This window comes from Talaromyces proteolyticus (assembly GCF_021365285.1).
Source record: "Talaromyces proteolyticus strain PMI_201 chromosome Unknown BGW36scaffold_10, whole genome shotgun sequence".
Taxonomy (NCBI): domain Eukaryota; kingdom Fungi; phylum Ascomycota; class Eurotiomycetes; order Eurotiales; family Trichocomaceae; genus Talaromyces; species Talaromyces proteolyticus.
Genome location: NW_025764286.1, coordinates 1,723,916 through 1,747,027, shown reverse-complemented (window position 1 = coordinate 1,747,027; position 23,112 = coordinate 1,723,916). Strand labels below are relative to the sequence as shown.

The 23,112-nt window shown below is 47.2% G+C and overlaps 9 protein-coding genes across 9 annotated transcripts; 5 read left to right on the top strand and 4 right to left on the bottom strand.

Annotated features, from left to right (window-relative positions):
• Positions 1-509: 509 nt before the first annotated feature.
• Positions 510-5,037, bottom strand: BGW36DRAFT_302413 (putative chromodomain helicase; the record flags this gene model as incomplete). Its single annotated transcript, XM_046211781.1, has 2 exons — positions 510-624; positions 674-5,037. 2 exons carry the CDS (start codon positions 5,035-5,037, stop codon positions 510-512), a joined length of 4,479 nt encoding a protein of 1,492 aa, XP_046069059.1.
• On the bottom strand, positions 5,023-5,496 carry BGW36DRAFT_386098 (uncharacterized protein). The gene is made up of 2 exons (XM_046216981.1): positions 5,110-5,496; positions 5,023-5,045 (listed from the first exon to the last, which is right to left on the bottom strand). Exon 1 carries the CDS (start codon positions 5,339-5,341, stop codon positions 5,117-5,119), a length of 225 nt encoding a protein of 74 aa, XP_046069058.1. The 5' UTR covers positions 5,342-5,496; the 3' UTR covers positions 5,023-5,045; positions 5,110-5,116.
• Positions 5,497-7,099: 1,603 nt separating this feature from the next.
• Positions 7,100-9,054, top strand: BGW36DRAFT_36022 (P-loop containing nucleoside triphosphate hydrolase protein). Its single transcript, XM_046214153.1, has 6 exons — positions 7,100-7,254; positions 7,306-7,554; positions 7,647-8,024; positions 8,107-8,461; positions 8,567-8,862; positions 8,974-9,054. The coding sequence occupies exons 2-6, from the start codon at positions 7,399-7,401 to the stop codon at positions 8,995-8,997; spliced, it is 1,209 nt and encodes a 402-aa protein (XP_046069057.1). The 5' UTR covers positions 7,100-7,254; positions 7,306-7,398; the 3' UTR covers positions 8,998-9,054.
• Positions 9,055-9,908: 854 nt separating this feature from the next.
• BGW36DRAFT_347549 (putative formin binding protein) lies at positions 9,909-12,630 on the bottom strand. Its single transcript, XM_046213237.1, has 4 exons — positions 12,467-12,630; positions 12,255-12,409; positions 11,156-12,203; positions 9,909-11,099 (listed from the first exon to the last, which is right to left on the bottom strand). Exons 1-4 carry the CDS (start codon positions 12,587-12,589, stop codon positions 10,092-10,094), a joined length of 2,334 nt encoding a protein of 777 aa, XP_046069056.1. The 5' UTR covers positions 12,590-12,630; the 3' UTR covers positions 9,909-10,091.
• A 122-nt stretch (positions 12,631-12,752) lies between these two features.
• BGW36DRAFT_464363 (TRAPP trafficking subunit Trs65-domain-containing protein) lies at positions 12,753-14,951 on the top strand. Its single transcript, XM_046222249.1, has 4 exons — positions 12,753-13,044; positions 13,106-13,378; positions 13,429-14,554; positions 14,611-14,951. Exons 1-4 carry the CDS (start codon positions 12,870-12,872, stop codon positions 14,771-14,773), a joined length of 1,737 nt encoding a protein of 578 aa, XP_046069055.1. The 5' UTR covers positions 12,753-12,869; the 3' UTR covers positions 14,774-14,951.
• Positions 14,952-15,159: 208 nt separating this feature from the next.
• Positions 15,160-16,965, top strand: BGW36DRAFT_325957 (putative integral membrane protein, Mpv17/PMP22 family). The gene is made up of 6 exons (XM_046212728.1): positions 15,160-15,499; positions 15,579-15,669; positions 15,740-15,765; positions 15,832-16,177; positions 16,225-16,391; positions 16,444-16,965. Exons 1-6 carry the CDS (start codon positions 15,413-15,415, stop codon positions 16,549-16,551), a joined length of 825 nt encoding a protein of 274 aa, XP_046069054.1. The 5' UTR covers positions 15,160-15,412; the 3' UTR covers positions 16,552-16,965.
• Positions 16,966-17,292: 327 nt separating this feature from the next.
• BGW36DRAFT_399892 (putative phosphoglycerate kinase PgkA) lies at positions 17,293-18,677 on the top strand (the record flags this gene model as incomplete). The annotated part of the gene is made up of 3 exons (XM_046218574.1): positions 17,293-17,358; positions 17,418-17,838; positions 17,911-18,677. The coding sequence occupies 3 exons, from the start codon at positions 17,293-17,295 to the stop codon at positions 18,675-18,677; spliced, it is 1,254 nt and encodes a 417-aa protein (XP_046069053.1).
• A 534-nt stretch (positions 18,678-19,211) lies between these two features.
• Positions 19,212-19,670, bottom strand: BGW36DRAFT_430917 (uncharacterized protein; the record flags this gene model as incomplete). The annotated part of the gene is made up of 2 exons (XM_046220904.1): positions 19,212-19,245; positions 19,306-19,670. The coding sequence occupies 2 exons, from the start codon at positions 19,668-19,670 to the stop codon at positions 19,212-19,214; spliced, it is 399 nt and encodes a 132-aa protein (XP_046069052.1).
• A 1,013-nt stretch (positions 19,671-20,683) lies between these two features.
• BGW36DRAFT_430916 (outer membrane protein iml2) lies at positions 20,684-23,069 on the top strand (the record flags this gene model as incomplete). Its single annotated transcript, XM_046220903.1, has 6 exons — positions 20,684-20,771; positions 20,830-20,847; positions 20,917-20,993; positions 21,048-21,114; positions 21,171-22,159; positions 22,209-23,069. 6 exons carry the CDS (start codon positions 20,684-20,686, stop codon positions 23,067-23,069), a joined length of 2,100 nt encoding a protein of 699 aa, XP_046069051.1.
• Between the last annotated feature and the right edge of the window lie 43 nt (positions 23,070-23,112).

Genomic DNA, 23,112 nt, shown 5'->3' with positions numbered 1-23,112 from the left:
AAATATTTCACGCCTCGCCATGCAATGCAACATATATGATGCAGATACACCTATCAAAACTCCGCCGCTTGAGATGCAGGTACTAAAATGCGAATTTCGGGATTGGTAGACAGAAAAAGTCGATGCGAAATCTAGATCCAAAGTAGTTCAAGAAGACGAAGACAAAGTTGGATCCAGGGAGGAATTGAAATGCCGAAAGTATTTTTTGCACATATGGAACTAAAGGCTCCACCAAATTGTAGTGTTCAAACGTATGTGAACGTCGAAGGCTAGGAGAAGTTGATCAAAAGGTGCCAATCAAATTTGACTAAACCTCTTCGAGCCCAGTGGACTGCGGAAAGACAATCTGAAGCATCCCATGCTGGGGCATGGGCAAGTCGAGCGTGTTGAGTGTTGTTGAGCACATCGATCATTTGATTTTCCTCGACACTAAGCAACTAGTTATCAGTATCTTTCTCTCCATCCTACTTGTCACACGGGCTCACAATTAAGTGATGATCCCGGGATGTCTATCTGGCAATGGCTGCAGTGTCTCTATTTTGCTCTAGGACCTTCAAATACATATTTTTCAAAGATTGAAGGTCGGTCTTTCCTGCAGCAAAACAGTTTTTGGCAACATGATTCCTGATAAAATTAGCATAAGTTTTCAACATAATCCTTGGAGTATACTCACCAGAGTCGGTCCTCAAGACCGGGATAGTTCTCGTTACGAAGAAGCTGTCTGATAAAATTGCCAATTTTCAAAATGAGACGGCGCATTTCGATAGCACGCGCCTCTTTCCCTGGAAAGTTCTTTTTGACATCACGGAGTTTCAGCAGTAGATGGGCTTTAGGCTCGAAGATAGAATCCTCCATGGTTGCATGTGACGCAGTATTTCCAGCGCTCCCCGCTCTAGGAGAGGCGTCATGGTATCCATTTTCACCATGCTTCCGAATTTTATCGATAGAATTTATCTTTGCTCGAACAATTTCCGGTTTTGGAGTATTGGCGCGCTCTAAGCTGTCACGCGAGGTATGTGTATGCGAACGCTGACGAGGCCGTTCAGACTCCCGACGAATCTTCCGGCCATTGGAGGGAGCTGGAGAGGCTGAAACACTACCCTGGCGGCGCTGGGTAGAACCCACTTTTCTGTTTCGGTGATGACTTTCCACTGCTCTCTTTGCTGCAACATGATTTCCATTGGCATTAGTAGTCTTGTCTCGTAGAACTGAGATGAGATAGTCTGCACGACGAACGAGATGGACAGCCCCTGGTGATTTGGTAGCTTTGTCTTCAGCATGTGCTCGTTCGTTTTTCTTGTCTACGCGATGTTCTTCGAGGAAAAACTTATCACCGAGGCCTAAGTCATGATCATCGCGAATTTCAGGCCACGCACCATACCCGTGTCGTATTATGCCAATACACAACATTCCATCTTCACGTGCGCCCCAGGAAGAAGTGTAATCGGCTTTCTTTGAGGCTTCTGGAATGCGAAAACTTTTGTAATCACTCAGTCCTTCTGTGGCGGCACGTAGAATACGCATTTCCTCGGGTCGTTCCACAATAGTATAAGCATTGATACGTTTGACACCGTGAAGATCAAATAAAACTGCTTTCTTTTCCTTTTTGGTGGGTATCTTTCCTGATCTTTCCAGGTCTGCGAGCTTCTGCCTGTCCTCTGCCACCAATTCAAAAGCCTTTCCGGTAATTTCACTAAGGGCAGATTTGACTGTATCCCTGTCTCGTGAGAGAAGACGGGCTTCTCGAACAATATCCTCTTCACGATTTGCCATGTCACCGTATCGTAGAAAGGCCCTGACGAGATGGCGAAGTTCTTTTTCAACCAATGGGCGCTTGGGGTCGTCAATTTCCGAGTCAGATCCATCCGCGGCTTCCACATTGACTTGAACCCGCGCATGACGTTTAGCCTTCCGCTCTTCTCGTTCGTCACGGCCATCAGTCGGCAAAATTCGTTTGCGGGGACGGTTCTGTTCGATAACATCATTCAGATAACGCTCGTCTGCTTTGCGTTTCTCCTCGGCTTTGATCTCTGCTAGCTGTTCTTTTGGTATAATATCGTCCCAGCTCATCTCATCTACTCTCACGTCGACGAACTCAAAAGATTTGAGGAATTCCTCTCCTCCATCAGCTTCCAGGCTCTCTGCTTGTTCAGTTTTGTGTTCCTCAGCATTTTCAAGCACAGAGTCGATATCAAGCTGCTCTAGTTTCTTCTGATTTCCTGTTTGTTCAAACATTCTTTGACCACGGCGCTTAAGAATACGTGATATTTCGTCTGTACTCGTAGGTTCCCCTACACCTCGAGTAGGCTTGCCTGGAAGAGATTCTTTTTCTGTCAAACCCCGTTGAATAGTGATGAACTCCAGCATTAGCTTGTTTCGAGCACGTTCCAGTACCTCCTCCTCGATTGTATCCTTCGATACCAAACGATACACGCTCACAGGCCTAGTTTGGCCAATGCGATGTGCACGAGCCATTGCTTGAAGGTCTGCCTGTGGGTTCCAGTCAGAATCAAAAAGAATGACGGTATCCGCAGTCATGAGGTTGATTCCAAGGCCACCAGCTCGGGTCGACAACAGGAAAGCAAAATCAGTACTTTCCGGAGCATTGAAGTGCTCCATAGCTACGCGACGCTTAGCAGCGCTGATTGTCCCGTCAAGTCTCTGGTACTGGTATCCTCTGTATCCCATGTAATCTCCCAAAACATCAAGCATCTTCACCATTTGGCTAAAGATAAGTACTCGATGACCGTCACGTTTAAGCTTAGCCAAAAGTTGATCAAGCAGCATCATTTTGCCGCTACTAGTAATCATTATGCGCAAAACATCCTCCCGGCGCATAACATTCTCGAGCAGCTTTGCCTCGGCGTTGGGAAACATGAATGGATGATTACTAGCCTTCTTTAATTCCATCATGATGTTCAACAGTGACTGCTTCTGTCCGTTAGCCCCTTCATTCAGAGCGGCATAATTCTTGGTAAGAATATTCTTGTAGTACTCAAGTTGAGTATCGGAAAGTTCAACCCGAATGATCTTCTCAGTTTTGGGTGGCAAGTCAGTTTCCACCTTTGACTTTGTTCGACGTAGCATGAGAGGTTTCAAAGCATTCTGGAGTTTAGCGAGCTTTTCAGATGCAGCTTCAGAACTCAGATCCATATCGACTTCCACCTCAACCAATCCCGGATTGAGGAAATCCATAAGCGCGGAAAGCTCAGCAAGATTATTTTGAATCGGAGTACCCGTGATTAAAAGTCGAGCTGGTGCTCTAAAAGCGAGAAGGTTGGTATAGAGGTTAGATTCTCGGTTCTTCAAACGATGCGCCTCGTCCACAGCCATAAATTGCCAAGGTATTTGGCGAAGGAGATCAAAGTTCAGATTCGCATATTCATATGTCGTCAGCAACACGTTGAACTTCGGTTTGCGCGGATTCCCATCCTTCAATAGTTCATATTCTTTTAGAATGTCGCGAGCCAGGCTAGAACCAGTGTAGACAACGTAATTCACATCTGGTGTCCAGTTGTCAAATGTCTCTGACCAGGAAGGTATGGTCGAGAGGGGGACGACCACTATGAATGGACCATCTTGTCCACGACAATGACGAAGCCAGTTAATGAACGCAATAGTCTGGACAGTCTTTCCGAGACCCATCTCATCGGCGAGAACTACGTTTTGATTGCGTGCCCAGTTGTAAGCCAAAAAGTTTAGACCTTTCACCTGGAAGTCCTTCAATTGACCGTTTTGCAAGAAATTCGGCGATCCTGTGATTGGCACATGTGGAGATCTGGTATGGGGGTTCATTTCGCGTTTCTCACAGGTAACGACTTTGTCATTACGATCGAGAAACTTATCAAGTTCATCAAGAGCGATTTCTTTTATTAGTACATCACTCTCCCAGGTACACGTGTCGTAATTCAAGCGTCTCCATTTCACGTAATATTCATCACCGTCGAATCCTTCACGATGGCCAATGATGCGATCAACCTTTCGATACTCTTCTAAAGACTCAATCTCACGCTCGCGGTCCAGATTCCACTTCTCTTTTTCTTCGGGTGCGACGGCGGGGTCATTGTTCATATAAAGATCTGTCTTTGCCTTGTTTTTGAAGTAATTCTCTAGCCTGCGAAAGCCGCTGAATTCCCGAAGCTTGTCGCTTGTTTCCCACGTTGCATGGTAATGTGACTGGTTCTGCCATTTAATGTAATATATGCAGTCACCTATCCGGACGTCGAATTCACTGATATTAGGATCCACGCCGTCCTTAAGACGATGGTCAAGGATAGAATCAATAGCAGGGCCGTTGCTTTGTTGGGCTGACGTAGTGTCATCGTATATCCAATCCGCAACATCATCCTCAAAAACATTGTCATCAGAGTCCTCGTTGTAGTTTGCAACTTTGGTGGCATTCCTGCTGGAAAAACGCACTTCAGTTGATGGGCGAGTAGATGATTGTGCATGACGACGTCGATCTGAGCGCGAATAAGAGGCGTCATACTCATCCGAGTTTGAGTCAGAGAGAGACGACCGTGTTACGGACCGAGAGGGTCGTTTCGAGGTCTGCTCCGAATTAATGAGACGGCGTCGCTTGGAGATAGGCGCTCTGGGTTCGTCATCGTCATCCGACTCGGCAAGAGTTTGGCGACGTTCGGTTCGAGATCGACCACTCCTACGTAACCCGTAGAGCTCCGGGTTCTGCCTCATGAACTGTACCTCGTCAACGTTTGATGACTTGCGTTTTGTTTCCTGGCTAGAACTCGGTGACGACGAGAGAGTGTGGTGGTTCTGGTTATTGCTCTCCAGATCCGAGTCATCATACGTGGTGTGGCCTATTGTCAAAGGAGCACCATGAGTGCTCTCCCCAGCACCCGCACCATTTCTGACACTAATATCGAAGGACTCTGACGTTTCGCTGGCGGCATCGGTCGGTGCAACGTCCTCCTGATCGCTAGCCGGTTCTGAAGATGAGGTATGTTCGTAGCCATTAGCCAATGGCTCAAGAGAATGCGTCCCGGAGGACGGCTCAACGGAGGCTGGGTACACCATGCTAGCTACTATAGCAAACAAGAAGTCAGCATTGCAAGCTTGATCAACGAAAGTCGCAAGGAAAAGCCATGCCAGGATATCAAGATTCGGTTTGCGACCGAAAAAAAGGCGCCAAAATCACCAGAAAACATGTAGGAAGAGTAGGGGTATGAAAGTTTTGATGGACCGATGTCTTTTGGATGAATGTTTGATGGAATCGACGGAGATGGATGACGACGGGACCGACCACGCAAAGAGCAGGGCAGGAAACATTACAAGAAGTTGCACAATACAGGCCTGAGATGCACAGCAGGCTTCTTATCATTCAAAAAGAGCCTTCCAGGACAGTAGAAAGGCCTCATCCAGGTGGTGGGTGGGTCGAGCGTCGGAAGTCGAAGTACTCCAGCCAAGCCAGGACGCGTCTAGAAAATCAACAGGAAAAAAAAGCAAACTCACCGTCACAAGCGTGGTGACCCCAAGAAGGGGATTGTAACAATGCGAGTCAATGTCTATATGCAGATGGGAGAAGTAAATTGGGGTTGTGGGAGGGAAAAAGTGGTCTAAAAGATCTGCGAAACCACGAAGCCGGGTGTTGAGTAGTGGAATGTCAGGGAAGTTAGATGTATCGGCGGATGTGGGTGGTAGAGAAGCGGAACAGCGAGTAGCAGTCAAGGGCAACCAGCGACCCAGGCCGGGCTTTCGGCGGGCAGGCACCGCAGCCGCGTTGCTGCCTGAGGCCGACACAAGCCTTGGCAGACTGTGACTTGGGCTGTTAGCGCTGGATCGCGGTGATTGGCTGCGGCGGCTTGGTGTCGCGGCGGCTGTTTGTCGGCGCTAGATTCGGCTTAGGGCAGAAGCATGACTGCACATCACGTGGAGGGCTCTCTGTTTGCCGTGTTTGCAGGGGAGTTATGTAAACTATGTAGTACTACTACTATTATTATGATTGCCAAGAGCAGGCGTACTGGCCAGTCGCAGCTACCCGATTTGACATTTGTCAACAGGCCGTGCTTCGTGCCCGCGTTGGTACCTGAGGCATCAACGGCTTTTGCAGCGTGCGGGAGGGGCTCCACTATCATCCCACAATATCGATCAAGTTTTCCTCATTGCCCCTCGTTATATAGCCACGGCAACTGTTGTTCTCTGCGCTCATTGTGCAAGGGCTTGCTGTTCCTTTGTCGATACAGACAAGGCCTCACTTTTCCTAGGTCGGTACGAACCCCCCTTTTTTTCCCTATGAAATGCGTCCCTCCCCGCCAAGTTAGCAAGACCAGATGCTTACTCGCGATTACAGAGAACTGTTCTTCTACAAATCCGCAACATGGCCGATAAACTCACCAGGTAATAATTTTCGATGCCAAAAATTTTGATCTAGATAGCTAACTTTTGTAATAGAATTGCAATTGTCAACAGTGACAAGGTCAGTTCCTTATTCGTACCCCGCTCAAAACCCCTCCGATCGATCGAAACACAGTGCTGATGTAGGATATCGTTGTTGTTTATAGTGCAAACCGAAGGTAAGTCGCCGTTGTGGGTTCTCGGTAGAATGATATTAATGTCTATAGAAATGTCGGCAAGAGTGCAAAAAGTCCTGCCCCGTGGTCCGCACTGGCAAGCTTTGCATCGAAGTCACTCCGGAATCAAAAATCGCCTTCATTTCTGAACGCCTCTGCATTGGATGTGGTATCTGTCCGAAGAAATGCCCATTCGGGGCCATCCATATCATCAATTTGCCGACCAACCTCGAAACCCAGGTAACCCATCGTTACTCGGCCAACAGCTTCAAGTTGCATCGTCTACCAATGCCTCGACCCGGTCAGGTACTTGGCCTTGGTATGCAGCATTTTTATCTTCAAGTAACTCATGATCTTTGAGCTAATACCTCCCAAGTCGGTGCGAACGGTACTGGAAAGAGTACTGCCCTAAAGATTCTCAGCGGTAAACTCAAGCCCAACTTGGGACGCTACGACGATCCCCCAGACTGGCAGGAAATTCTCAAGTACTTCCGTGGATCTGAGCTTCAAAGTATGTTAATGAGAATGGTCAGCAGTTTAGCGCATTATTGATACTTTATAGACTACTTCACCAAAGTGCTCGAGGATGATCTCAAGGCTGTCGTAAAGCCGCAATACGTCGATCAAATTCCCAGGGCTGTCAAGGGACCCGTGAAGGAAGTTGGCCCTCTGATTGAGGCCCGGGCTCAAATGGATAATATGGATTACATTATGGACGTTCTTGGTAGGCGATCATGTTGGTTCGTGGGATACAATAATACTAATTGTGGATTAGAACTCAAGCAGGTCGAAAATCGTGATATTAACCTTCTTTCCGGTGGAGAACTTCAGCGTTTTGCCCTCGCTCTCGTATGTGTGCAGCAAGCAGATGTGTGAGTACTACCTACTTCTAGCTACCCTAAATATCTTCGCCTTGGGCAACTTGAGAAAGATCAACACAAACTGGCTTAAAATATTGTCTAATTTTTCATTTTTCAATAGATACATGTTCGACGAACCTAGTTCGTACCTCGATATTCGTCAGGTGAGTAATTTTCTATCGTCACTGAAACCCAAGAGATCTTAAATTATCATTGTAAACTTAGATTTTTGACACGTACACTAACAAACAAACAGAGACTTGCGGCAGCCCGTACTATTCGAGAACTCTTGCGACCAGATGATTACGTTATTGTTGTTGAGCACGATTTGTCTGTTCTGGACTATCTATCTGACTTCGTTTGCGTTCTCTACGGTCGACCTGCTGTTTATGGAGTTGTCACTCTACCATCATCGGTTCGCGAAGGTATAAATATTTTCCTCGATGGCCATATTCCCACCGAAAACTTGCGTTTCCGCGAGGAATCCCTAACCTTCCGTATCGCGGAAGCTGGAGAAGATCTCTTGATCGATAAGGCACGGGCTTTTAGCTATCCATCCATGGAGAAGACCATGGGAAATTTCCATCTGAAGGTTGATGCTGGCCAATTCACCGATTCTGAAATCCTCGTTCTGGTACGTAAACACATACCGGCTTGCTAACTTGAAAATTTTCTTGCTTCACACTAATGCTATTGCATTTGCTGACGGGTAACAGATGGGTGAAAATGGTACTGGTAAAACTACATTCTGTAAAATGCTCGCCGGTGCCGAGAAGCCAGATGGGAATATGTCGATACCTCGCATGAACATCAGTATGAAACCTCAAAAAATCACCCCCAAATTCCAGGGTACCGTCCGGCAATTGTTTTTTAAGCGTATCAAGGCTGCCTTTCTCAACCCACAGTTTCAAACAGATGTCTACAAACCTCTGAGGATCGACGATTTCATCGATCAGGAAGTTCAGAATCTGTCAGGTGGTGAATTGCAGCGTGTCGCTATTGTGCTCGCTCTCGGTATTCCGGCAGACATCTATCTTATCGATGAACCGTCGGCCTATCTTGATGCAGAACGTAAGTAGCTCTCAAACATCGCCTCCTCCACTCTCCAGATGTAAATACTTTGTCAGGATTTGTGGGTGGTTTTTTAAATGCAACATTATGCTAAATTTTTTACAGAGAGAATTACTGCCTCAAGGGTCATAAAACGTTTCATTATGAACACGAAGAAGACTGCCTTCATCGTCGAACACGATTTCATTATGGCGACTTATCTCGCTGATCGTGTCATCGTTTTCGATGGCAAGCCATCTGTTGACGCTCGTGCCAATATTCCTGAATCTCTTCTCACTGGTTGCAATCGGTTCTTGAAGAATCTCGACGTTACCTTCCGTCGTGATCCAAACAGCTACCGTCCCCGTATCAACAAGTACCAAAGTCAGCTAGATCAGGAGCAGAAGCTTAACGGCAACTACGTAAGTTCCCCTTGTTTCCATTTGATTTTGATTTTTCTTTTATTCCCATCATTTGGACTTTTTTCTCCTTGTTCATTCTGTTTCAACCTCAACTGACCCCACTCTCTGTAGTTCTTCTTAGAAGAAGAGAGTTGAAAAGGGCATCCCACGTAAGAACGATCACGACCGTCGTTGGCACGATGGTCGCGACACTAACAGGCGGCACCACTGGCTACTGGATAGAAAAAAAGGCGTTCGGTTTGTAGCATTTACAGGCGTTCGAAGGCACACCGGCACCCGTTCTCGTATTTGTGTTTCCAGTGACGATACTGCTGATGACGAAGTTGATGAGGACGCGGCCTCGCGGGATCCAACATATTGACAAGCATACTATCCAGCCCCCACCGTGCAGAGGCTTCTCCGAGGTACACGGGCCTTTTTGATATGCATATGTTTTCTTTTGACGGACATCAAGATTGACAGAGCTATCTAAAAGCCTAAAAGTATGTTTCGATTTATCTCTCAGCATCTACAGCAGAAGCTCTAGCAGCCTATTGCAGCTAGGTGCTCTCGCTCAAATACATTGTCCAACTAGCTAGCTACGTATTTTGTCGGGCTATAGCCCAAGAACACTCTTTCGAATCAAGCACAGAAGTACTGAAATATATCAAATACTTTCTCACTGGCCATTTCTATATTTAAGACTTTAACTAGTATGTTTTCACTGTTAATTCCGGCACAGTTGACCGTACATACGTGCATTTGCAAATGTCAACTATCAGATCAATTGATGTGGAACCCCTATGTGAGTATCACGACTTCAGGCGGATCCGTGTCTGAATATATATTTAGTTAACATCAAGTACGCAACACTAAAATCCTATCCATTATTGACTTGATTGACCTCAACGTGCAAATGTTCAAATATTGTGCATACTAGTCATCGATTGCTACGTATTATGATGTACATATATTTAATGTTAAACATTGATATTTACCAGATGTATATATGGGGTTGATGACTGATATCTTTATGCCTGGTATACGTGAATTACGCGAAATAGCATGAAACAAGATAATGACAAATTCAATATTATTTTGAGTATGTATTATGTTATTGTTATATATTTTTATCGCAGAAAAGAGTTAGGAGAAAGCCAGAGCTTGACACAATGAAGCATATTCTCTAAAGGTAGATTGGGAAATCTCACTCACAGACCAGTAACATCAGCGAATGGTAGTTATAATCATCAATCTTCCTCGATCTCCCCCTCCTCGCTCCCAGAGTGGACCGTCTTCTCCTCCTTCTTGGCCTCGTCTTCGCCTGTCACTGCTGGAGTGCGACTTCCACCAGAAAGCCGGTCCCGGTCACGATGGCTACGGTCTCGCGATCGATCCTTTTCGCGATCATCACGTTTATACCGTTTGGTGTTGCGGCTAGCTGCACTTTCTGCGTCGCTGTCACGTCTACGACGACGGTCATTACTTACTGTACTGCGTGAGTCTCCTCCGTAATCCAGTTCATCACGGCTTCCACGTGGATCTCCACGGGTTCGGTAAAGTCGCTCGCGCTCATCCTCTCGATCACGGCGCTCGCGATCATAGTGAGCTGGTGCGCGTCGATCACGGTCTCGCTCGCGTTCTCTATCCCGTAATCGATCACGATCATCTCTTCTTTCGTGAACAGGAGAAAGACCGCTTACTTTGCGATATGACCGCTCACGATCCGCCTGGGCTTTTCGACGGTCTGCTTCATATGGATCCGGCTCTGGCGTTCGACTGGGTCTCACTCTCCGATCTGAACGGTACGGGCCACTCCGAGAGTCGCGGTCAGACCGGTCGTGATGGTCGCCGCGGCGAGATCCACGATCTCTATCACGGTCTCGCTCCGCGTCTTCTTCTTTTTCCTTGAGCCGACGAATGTATTTGTCAAAGGCACTTTGGCGGAGATCGTCAGAATCAAGGGCAGTATATTCTTCAAACCTTTCAATCCTCGGCCGCACTGATTCCCATGTATCGCTAATACGAACTGCGGGTTCCAAGTGCTTGATACGAGAGCGCAATGCATCCACAGCACGACGTTGATGGCGATCAGCTGCATGTTTTTCGTCTTCTGTGCGTCGCTGAGCCCTCTCCTGGATACGCTGGAAGATGAGTTGAAGAATATTAGAGTCAATATTGGCTGTCCGGCGGTCGCTGGCCATCACTGACATAAAGTCTTCAAATGTTGTCTTCGTAGTGATGTCATAACGTTTGTCCTGGATATTATATTAGTCCTCTTTTAATGTTGAGCATGGGGTTCAGATGGACGTACATCAAGGACGTCAAGAACATCATTACGTGGTTCACGCAGTAACCTTTCCTCTTCTTCCACCATATCCCAAAATAGATCTAAAGGACTGGAGCCGCCTTGGCCTAACATTGCTACATACCGAGGGTCCTCTTGAATCAGGGGATGAACTTGCATCCATTTACTCCCAGCTTTGATTTTTCCTTGAGAACGCAATTCCTTGAGGAGTTCGACAAAACCCTCGCGATGATGGCGTTCTCTCCTAGCTTTGGCAGCCTTGTGCTGCTGGCGAGCGTCATTGAATGTTCGTTCAAGAGACTTGATATGATTTTCAAAAGCGGTCAGAATGTCAGATTTGCTCAGGGTTTTGAACTTCTCATCCTTTTGGATTCTTTCGTTTGTGGCTAGTGAATTTTGCACTTCAGACCATCTTGCATATGGCTCAAGTTGTAGAGCTTTTAGAATTTTCACCAGATCATCCATAGCGGCTTTGCGAGTAATAGCCTCTTGTTCCACATGAGTCTTCTTTAGCTCAAGTATATATTCTTCAAATAACTGGCGCCGTTCATTCTCATCGTTGGTAGATCTGAATATTGTTTCACCCTCAATGATAGGGCGGATATTTTTCCATCTGCTGTAGTGCTTAATTTCAGGATGGCTTTTTAGCATAGTATTGAAATCTGCGCGCAATTTAGCAAACCTCTCCTTCGCGCGATCGCGCTCCTGCATGCGGACCTCAGCCGTATACTTCTCAAAGGCTGTCCGCCGGTCTTTTGGATCTTTCAGAGCACGATACTGGGGATCTTTGATAACCGCACGCATAGCCTGTTCCCATGTCCAATCAGGCTGAACATTACACCGTCGTAGTAGCTTCATGAACGCACTCTCGGCTTCTTCAAAGGAGCTGTACTCTGGGTCAGTCTGTTGAGCAGTAATCAGACCATTTGTATCTAATCCACTGTAACCTCCACGGCGGTCCGGTGCAGCACTGCGGTCGTAATCATCGCGCTCACGCTGTTGCTGAGGGTAGGGGCTAAACGAGGTTGTTCCACCGGCAACGAAAGTAGAGGCACTATAGCTGAATTAGACAATAAAAAATCGAAAGTTTTCAGGTGAGTGTCACCTTCCAGACGGTGCTGCGGGAGGTTGAGCTTGTGCGAGAGCGGCTCTGTAAACTTCAGGCATTTCCCATGTACTTTGCTTGCTCTCAGTATTGTACCAATACTTGCGTCCACCTTCTGCAGTGTATTCCTTCCATGGCTGATTTGATAGCGCGCGCTATTTAATAAAAGAGTAAGTAGAGTCCTAAGGAGGGATGGTTGGGGCAGAACGAACCTCTACAGGAGTCAACATCTCGGCAGGCTTTGCCCATTGCGTGGCCTTGGTTTGAACATTATAGTAGTATACCCGGCCATCGGAATGACGAGCTTCCTGCCAGAGACTAGAGCTTGCAGACATATTGCTGACTGAATTGATGGCGAGTCGCTGGTGATGTCGTGGTGAGAAGAGAACTGCAGCTCTAAAATCGACGCGCAAAGTCAGTCTAGTGCGAAAGCTGCTGGCCGGGGCGCACTAGCCATTTTCGACAGCCGCGGCGAAAGTGTCTTGTGTTTAGTTACAGCTTACAACACGGCCCGACTATTATTGGGAGCACTGATCTTGCAGTGTTTGATTTTGGGAGTTTAATAATAACTGGGGCTCTTTCTTTTTTCGCTGAGCATGCGCAGCCTGGTCCGCTATGTTGGGTCCTAGCCTTCATGGGGAGTTTCTGCGACATGCAGTTCTTGAGACAGTGGTTCCTCATGCTCCTGATGTCGATATCGAAACAACTTTAACCACTGCTCTTGAAGAAGGAGCTGAGGATCTTACATCTGTTCTCAAAGCGGTTCCACAGCGCTCTTTGCTTTTTTTTGGTAGGTGACCTTATGAACTGCTAGGCGGGGTTGGGTCCAAGAGTAACACTATTTATTTCAGATGAGACTGTTACCGTGCGCGTCGTCCTCAGACTATCGAATTGCTCTGAAAATGCATTGAGATTTCATCTTCCACAATTGGATATTGGTTTAAACGCATTCGTCTTCAACCCTGCTGAGCTTGGGTCGGCCGAGCCAGGACCTACGAAAGACCTGATATTTTCGGGGACTGTGCACGATAAGGAAGATCCATTAGTTGTTGTAAATATATTTGAAGGGGATGAGGAGAGTGGGAATCATGTTTATGTTATCTGGAAGATTAAAGCTTTTCTTCGTGGGTTTTATTTCTATCGGTTGATGTTTGCTTAATCTTACAGATCTCAGGTCGTCCTCGCATTCGTATCCAACACCCATGCGTTGCATTCTCCGCTGCAGCTACTTTAAATACGACCGAAATACCAGAAAAGTCGCTGCAAGAAGATGATTATCTTCCGAGTACCGTCCCGGCGTCAGCAAACGTATTGCAACCCCTTTCCACCGATACCTCCTTCAAATCCGTGGCTCCGTTTCTCCCAGCATCTAGACTCCTTCGTGTCGTTCCAGCTACACAAAAGGAGGCACCTGTATACAATATATGGCAACAAACTCAAAATCCTATACGTATTGTACCTGCTGCAAGTGCCAGGATACGTTGTACACGGCTCAATACCTTTTCTAGTCGACCGACTACAATTGCTAGTCTTGACTTGGAAGCAACGCCATTTTTAGGTTGTGATATTGTCTTTGATAAAGCAGACATCGTTTTATTTGATGGCCAAGCAGAGAACATGTCCAACGTTGAGGAATTACAGCCTCCTATTCTGCTACGACCAAGAGATGATGTTACCCTCATGTACAAACTAATCCCCGAGTATGGACCTGAGTCGTATCTCTCGACAACGGCTTTGGTCAGTATGCTCGACATTTCCCTTGAAGGGGTGATAAATCTATCTGGTGATTGCCAACCTCGAATTGCCATGCAATGGCGAACAAATGTTGATTTTTCTATGCCTCTAAACCCGACATTTGGCGGACCTAGTCAGACATTACAGCGCAATAATCGGCCAGCCAGTTTGCCCGTGACTCCTGGACAAGGTGGCTCATCGTCGTCAACAAGCGCAGCCAATCGTAGCTCTTATCGAGAGCGTGCTCATTCTATCACTCAAGGGGGTGTTACTATTTCATTCTCCGGACCCGCAACTGTCGAGGTTAGCAAGCCATTCCAATGGGATGTCTTCATTGTAAATCGTTCTAATGCTCCTCGGAAATTTGCAATGATGGCAATTCCTCGACGGAAACGAGTCGACCCTCGCAGACACGTGGCGCGGCCCTCGTCGTCCTCTGTATCAAGCAGGAAGGAGGACCGCCTTGCAGAAGCTGTCACTGACGAGAGTATCATTCACGCAATGCAGAAGAATGCCTCTGGGCAAGATGCGGACTTGATTTGTCTGAGCACGGAACTTAGGATAGGGTATGTCACTCATGATCCCCATATGTGCAAGAGGCACGTAACTCACGGATTGACAGGCCTCTCCTCCCTGGCACTTGCCATTCCACGGAGCTGATCCTCCTTCCATTAGCCACCGGCAGTCTTCACTTAGAGGTGGTAAGGCTGGTGGACATGAATACTAACGAGACGATCGATATCAGGGATCTGCCCGACATCGTGTCCTTGGATAGAAGCGCGTAACGAAGATACATGAGCAATGCCCACTTGTACATACTCCGGCTGGCCCCATGAATGCTGCTCTTTTCATGCCTAGAAATGATATGTCAAGACATGAATCGAATAATGTATTATTATAGATATAGTGCCATCTAATCAATACAGATCTGTCATTCTGGTTTCTAATATAAGCTGTTCAACGAATATGAGCGAATTGTTTGTGCAGCAAGGACAAGCAACGCTAGTAGGGTGTAACGAAGCTGCAACGCAAGAGGGAATATTGTATGCAGATTGGCTGACAATAATAGCACAGGCGGGCTCTGTAACATCGACAAAGGCCGCAGATCGGCGCCTGAATGGCTTGCCGCCTTTTGGCCCGGTGCAGCCGCCATTCCACGTTATCGATTACACTTCCTACTCCCTCATCTCTTCTTATCGAGATTCCCATCTTCCACATCTTTATCATTTCGTCGACGACATTATCTTGGACTAGCCTGGAGCTTGGCTTTTGGGGCCCTCCGTCAACTAAGCAGTTATTGCGTCCCCACCCGAAGGCGTCTTCCTTGTTGGCCGTGGTGATCCTGATTTTTGCGTCATACTGAGGTCCACCCCGACCGCTCTTCGATTCAAGATTCGACCGCAATAATTTACGAGGCGCTCACAATGCCCTTCAACATGTTCGACAAAGTCGATACCACTCGCCGCAGGGTTCTAAACGGTCTAAATCGGAGATACATTTATGGGCGCTTGGTACGTGTTCTTCAGAGAGCGTCGACGACTTTGATGATGGCGAATCACTCACTGACAACGCCTACTGCTTGAAAAACAGCCTTTGCTCCATACCATTATATTCCTCGTCGAAATGGCGGTCACAATGCGGCTAGCAGCCAAGTTCAACTCGTACTATGCAGAGAAGCCGGGTAAGCCGCATTATTCGTCCGTTGTCGTTTATATGGTGGCATAACTAATTTTCCATCCTGCTACATCTAGTCCTAACTACAATGGTGACCAACGCCGTGAGTACACACCATCGCTGGTTAAATTCGACTAATGGGTCTTGTACTAATAAGAACTGGGTATAGGTATTGGGTGGCATTGCGGATACGGTGGCACAAACCATTACAGCCTTCAGAGCGCGTTCATCACAGCGCTCGTCAAACTCGGACAGCGGTATTATATCGATTGAAATTCATGATTTCGATAAGGAGAAGCCTTCGCAATGGGGTGAGCTAGGATATACAAAAAGCCAGCCACCTCCCTTTGACTTCGAGAGGTTGACCAGGTTCATGGCATATGGTTTCTTTATGGCACCAATCCAGTTCCAGTGGTTCGGCTTCCTGTCGCGTGCTTTCCCCATCACAAAGGTGTCGGCAACCGGACCTGCTTTGAAGAGGGTGGCAGTGGATCAATTGATCTTTGCGCCATTTGGTACGGTGTACCTTCTGTCATTGTGATCTCTATACTGATAGTATTAGGTCTATTTTGCTTTTTCACCTTCATGACTCTCGCAGAAGGCGGAGGCCGACGGGCATTAGTCAACAAATTCCGTGACGTCTATCTCCCGACTTTGAAGGCGAATTTCATTTTGTGGCCTGCAGTTCAAGTCCTGAACTTCCGCGTGGTCCCCATCCAGTTTCAGATTGTGAGTGAATTCGAATTAGCAAGCCTAGTGGGTGGTTCTAATGCTTAAACAGCCCTTTGTTTCCACGATCGGTATCGCATGGACTGCATACCTCTCGCTCACCAACTCTTCGGGGAAGAGTAAAGCGATCTTTCCAAGCTGGAATCAGTACTCTGGGTAGACAGCACGTTTCGAATGTCAGTTTAGCAGTTTCATTCAAGCTTTGGTGTCACAGCACACCCAAAACATGTTCGGCGTAATTGAGTGTTCGGTGTTGTCAAATGTCTTTTTGTCGTACGGTCTAGGTTGCTTCTCTATACGAGACGGCATATTGCATTGGGCTCTTAGGGAATGGTGTCATTGTTGTCCCCTTGTTGTCCCCTTGTTGTCGTCAGGTTCTAGCTTTCGTCATTTACGGTGGTAGTTCGGCAATGTTATATGTGTTTTTCTCTTGAGCAACTCAACGACCCGCAGTCGTGGTATCCATTACCTCGGATGTGTTCTCTGTAGCCAATCAATTAAACTACATGTCTTCGTGTATGGAAGCAGCCATCAAGAGCGAAGCTCACGTCCCGATCCGCTCCGTCAGCATCTTTCATCTCACGATTGACATCAGTCCCGCATCAGCCCGAGCAGCGGGATGGGCCATGTATCATCCCACTCAGGCTCTGCGCTCTCACCGAAGCCCCACCAGAGGTTTAATTATTCTTGTGCCCCGCCAACCTCACGCAAGCACTTCTTATACTCGTGTACGGTTACTAGAAAACACCTGGGAGTCTACGAAAGAGTCTTTGAGGGTTTGGCATTTGTAATATTCTGACACATTGCACGATCGTCCGGCGAGGTGAGCTTTCGCAGGTCCGCCAATTCCTGCCTTGACGTCATCAATCTAACATGGTTTATTAGCTGCTTCTCATCCACCATGTCTCTCACCAACAAACTTGCCATCACCGACGTTGATCTTAAGGACAAGCGTGTCCTGATCCGAGTAAGTCCATTGGATCTCTATTTGGAGGATGTGATTTATTCATGGCGCTATGACTATAGGTCGACTTCAACGTCCCTCTCGACGCGAACAAGAACATCACAAACAACCAACGTATTGTCGGTGCCTTGCCGACTATCAAGTACGCCATCGAACATGGAGCCAAAGCTGTAATTCTGATGTCCCACCTTGGCCGACCTGATGGCAAGGTGAACCCCAAGTACAGCTTGCAGCCTGTTGTCCCAGAGCTTGAGAAGCTACTTGGCCGCGGCGTTATTTTCACCAATGACTCTGTTGGAAAGGAAGTGGAAGAGACTGTCAACGAGGCCACTGGTGGCCAAGTAATTCTGCTGGAGAATCTGCGATTCCATGCCGAGGAAGAAGGTAGCTCTAAGGATGCGAACGGCAATAAGATTAAGGCCGACAAAGCTAAGATTGAGGAGTTCCGCAAGGGACTGACTGCTCTGGGAGACATCTACATCAGTAAGGCCGCTTACTTGCAGAATTTGATTATGTGGGCTGTGATAGGGTAGCTAATTTGTTAATTCAATCCAGACGATGCTTTCGGTACTGCCCACCGTGCTCACAGCTCGATGGTCGGAGTAGATCTCCCCCAGAAGGCATCTGGCTTCCTTGTGAAGAAAGAGCTTGAATACTTCGCCAAAGCCCTGGAGAGTCCTCAACGGCCTTTCCTTGCTATCCTTGGTGGCTCCAAGGTTTCCGACAAGATCCAACTCATCGACAACCTTCTACCCAAGGTCAACAGCTTGATCATCACTGGCGGCATGGCTTTCACTTTCAAGAAGACTCTCGAGAATGTTAAGATCGGTAATAGTCTGTTCGACGAAGCTGGCAGCAAAATCGTCGGCGAGGTCGTCGACAAGGCCAAGAAGAACAATGTGAAGATCATCTTGCCTGTTGACTATGTCACTGGCAGCAAGTTCGGTGCTGATGCTGAAGTTGGATCCGCAACAGATGAGCAAGGAATTCCCGATGGCTGGCTCGGTTTGGACGTTGGCCCGAAGAGTGTCGACCTGTACAAGGAGGCTATCAAGGAAGCCAAGACTATTCTCTGGAACGGTCCTCCGGGTGTTTTTGAAATTGAGCCTTTCGCAAAGGGAACAAAGGACACCCTTGATGCTGCAGTTGCAGCTGCTCAATCGGGTACGATTGTCATTATTGGCGGTGGTGACACTGCAACTGTTGCCGCCAAGTACGGTGTTGAGGATAAGCTGAGCCATGTGTCCACTGGAGGTGGTGCTTCTTTGGAATTACTGGAGGGCAAGGAATTGCCTGGTGTTGCTGCTTTGTCAAGTAAGTAAGCGTTTTTATTTCCAAAAAGCTAGGCAACAAGAGATTCTCTGTAATATCGAATACAATATATCTTTTATATAAAGTCAAAGCACTGCAGTCTTTGCTACATTCTCAAATGACAAATGAGATACCGTACAAATATGGGCTCAGCAATTCCAAACTCTACAAATTCCAAGTTCTGATTGTCGGTGTAATTAGCAGAGAAAAGTACATCGAACCTCTAGGAAGCCTAGAGCAAGGAAGTAATAATTGGTAAACAAGAATTCAATGATATCGAATACCCCGGGTCTTCAACCTTTCATAACACTAGAAATACTTTCTTACGATAACCAGCTTCTTGTCTTCCAGATATGGGAGATATGTAGATTTTCATCAGTGGTTCCATTCGCAGCTTCTTTTGACTGCGAAACTTGAGATGTAGATAATTCAACATGATATTATAGTGCATTTTGGCCGTATCAAGCGCTCGATCTATTATCTAGAAGGCCGTTCGCAGGCAGCGTGTGTTCCATCGTCCTCGTTCCTCTCCACTCGGCGCTGTTCTACTTGGCGCCTTCAACCTTCTTTATTTCTTCCCTGCAATCCAATAATTGTGAGTGAACCGTGATTTTGCTATAAGATACGCGTGCTCCTTACTTCAATTGCTTGGAGAAATCTTCGTTCTCGTCGTCGTCATCCCAGCTCTCCTCCCACAGATGTGTTTTAGCGCCGTTGGTCGTCGTTGAGCCTTGGCCTTGTTCGGTCTCTTCCTGTGGCCAGTCTGAAAGACAATAAAATGTGTTAGAAGTGAGATGTCGATTAAATCCAAAAGGCTTGCACCTGCCACATTCCTCGGGTTGAGGCTGAGTGGCAACCAGGCACAGTTCATGAGAGGTCGGATCTTTCTTACCTTCGACCGGGAAATCTTCAAATTCATCGTCTTCTTCCAAAACAGGAGGCTTCTGCTTTTGCTGAGCAGGCTGTTGAGAGATATCGCTCTCGGTTGTGTTTGAATTCGACATTGCGGGGCGTGATATGTGTACGGTGTACGAGCCTTGAAGTCGATAGTGCACTCTTGGGGCCGGAGAGAGAGAGCGGGTCGTAAACGCGTTGACTGTGCTTTAAATATTGTATGATTTCCTTGAAGCTGGAATGGTTCTTTGTCTGCAAGTAATAATGATCGATGTCGCGGTCTGTCTGACAATGCGGAGATGGTGAAAGCCAGCTGCTGCTGCTGGCCCGATTGGGTAGGCGGTCAAGCCCAGAGCCGCCCTCCTCGCCATTGGCTCGAGCTCTCTAATCAATATCCAGGCAGAGTCATCAATAGCCACTTCCATTCCTCCTGCAACTTCGTATCATTATTCAAACTAAGCTACCAGGTGTAGTCTGGCGGCTGCATGTTTGCCTACTCTCTACCGGCCCTTTCTGCCCTCGAAAGCCCATATATTACGCTCCCCAGCTCCTGAGGTCTGGTCCTCGCGGAGTTAAAAAGCACAGCCCAGCCGCAGGCCCTGGGACAAACCGCCGGTTGGGGGCCGCCGCAGCCATTCATAAGACTCAAGTTGACTAAGCTTGTTTCCTTCCACTCATCTAGCTTTGGTGTGAGGGTTGCCTCTTCTCCTTCTTCTCAATCACCTCCGTCATATGTTAGCGAATAATACCACAGACTGTGTGTGACGCTGTCGTGGCTCGTGGCTATTGTCTAGAACCGGGACTCATCGGCTGCTGGCATACTCTAGTCCTGAGGCAGCCATTATCTCCCCCCAGCCTCTTTTGTTTGTTGTTTGCACCTGTGATTTTGTTCTGTCTTCTGTCTTTGTGTGCCATTGGATTCCTGGCTGCTGGATGCTTATGACACATGGCCAAGAAAATACCTGCGACTTTGTTGTGTGGAAACACTCTAGCATTCAAATCGAATACAACGCCCCGTAACTTCAAGGAAAACACTGGCTTACTAGGTTCTCGTGTGCTTTGAGACATCCCTCATTGTTTTAAAGCTTCGGTGGCAAACTACAACACAAGTGAATAGCCCGACATGTACCGCATGGGATCATGGCTGTATGGCCGCAATTCCGCCAACTCGTCGTCACAGTCCCTCGACTCAGTTCAACAGATTCTGGACCGTAAGTGGTGTCAACAAACAAATCCTTTAAATAAAGCTAATGAGCTGCTATTGAATAGTTGAACAGGCTATGGCTGGTATGTGTGTTTATTAGATTTGGGCAAATCGTATCGTGGAGTCATGATTCTAATTATATGCCTTATCAGCGGCGACGTTGATTCTCAATGATGATGTCGAAGGTGCTGAATCAGGTCTAAGTGAGGGCGACTCAACCTTCCACAAGGTATGATGCATACCATCTTATTGAAATCTACTTTATGTACTGAAATCAGTGCAGACCGGCAAGGGTGTCGTGGGCTTCATTCGAGCGACCTTAGGGTTCGAACAAGAAATAATGCGCCAAGGTGGGTTATAATTCTGTCAACCTAGCTATACTCACATGACTAATGACTGTCCTCAGCCGCCGAGCGTCTCGCCGAAGCTGAGAACAGTGCGTACAACGATCACCAACGAGTCATCCACGTTTCAAGCACTCCAAATGCCTTTCGCTCACAGATTTATGACCCTGGTACTGAGTACGCACTTTGCCAGGCAATGGTGCAACTCTTGGCAGCAGTCGTCGGTGTTCTCAATGAAAGTCTTACAGAAAGTCTGAAAGGATTTTACAAAATGCGAAAAGCATATATGACCCTGGATGGTATCCTTAAAATGGAAGAAAGATATTTGCAGAACAAGCGCTCGAAGAGTTCACCACTGAATGGATTGGCCTCAGAGTCCAACACACCATCAACAACTACCTCTTCTGCTCAAAGTCCTAACCAATCAAGTCAAGACCTTGCTAAAGATATAGCTCAACTCAAGATTGTGGACGAAAACTCAGGAGACGCACTTTTGCAGGGGCCCAATGTAGAGGACTTCAGCAACCCAATTGACATTTTCATTCACTCGAATTCCAACGCATGTTTTGGCATGTTGCTCGTCATGCTTTCTATGATCCCTCCTACCTTCAGTCGCTTACTGGCTATTATCGGTTTCCGAGGTGACAAAGAACGTGGATTGCGCATGCTGTGGCAAGCAAGTAAATTTCATAGCCTGGTTGGAGCCATCGCTGCCTTGGCTCTCTTAGGGTACTACAATGGCTTCGTTCGATTCTGCGATATCATTCCGGATGTTACAACTGATGATGAAGCTGGGATCGAAGGTTATCCAGTAGAGAGGCTATCGGTCTTGCTTCAAAAGATGCGAGCACGGTACCCAAAAAGTCAGCTATGGTTGCTCGAGGAGTCTCGGATGAAAGGTGCCAATCGCGATCTTGAATCAGCCTTGGAATTGTTGAAGAACAGCAAAAAAAGCCCGCTCAAACAAGTTGACGGCCTGCAAAATTTTGAGAAAAGCATGGACGCAATGTACCTGCATAGGTACGAGGAGTGCGCGAGCTTTTTCATTAAGGTGAGTGCCATGGCAACGATCTCCGAGACTAACCACTAACTCATCATAGTGTGTGGAACTCAACTCTTGGTCCCCCGCTCTGTATTATTACATCGCTGGATCCGCTTATGTAGTTCTATATCGTCAAACAGCCGCGACAGACGCAACAGCTGCTAAGGAATACGCCAAACAGGCTCGAGAATGTCTCCGCAAAGCACCGACACTAGCAGGCAAGAAACGTCTAATGGCCCGCCAATTACCATTTGATGTTTTCGTCACTCGCAAAGTCGCTAGGTGGGAGACTCGTGCCAAGGAGTGGAACGTAGATTTAGTAGAGGCCGCTGCGGCTGGAGTAGACCCGATTGAAGAAATGATTTTCTTCTGGAACGGCTACAGTCGAATGCGAAAAGAGGAGCTAGAAGAATCTCTTGAGAAATTGGCATGGTCCGAGAGCGATGCGAACAAATTGTGGAGCAAGCAAAATGAAGACGAAAAAGCCATTCTCTCCGTGCTTCGGGCAGGGGTTCTACGGTCCTTGCGCAGACATCGGGAGGCCAAGCAGATTCTACAGAAGAAAGTCTTTTCTCACGACCGATCCCTTTTTAAGGGCCATTTGCAAGAAAATTGGATTCTGCCGGTGGCACACTTTGAAATGGCCGCGAATTTGTGGATGGAGCGCCCGAACTATGTGGCAGCTCACAGTCCAAGCGATTCCGCCTTGAAGCCTACAGTATCAAAAACATCGGGCCCATCTCTGTCTGAAACGGAATCGGATATACTAGAACGCGAAATGGTCCAGGAGTGTGAAGAACATCTAGAAAAGGTCGCAAAGTGGGAATCCTATGATCTGGACACTCGCATCGGGCTCAAAGTTACGTCTGCCAAAGGGGCTGTTCGGAAGTGGCATGTGGCCCATCCTGCAGCTGTTTGAATTAGGTATTTGTTATAAATATTTTTCTTGTTCCATTACTGTA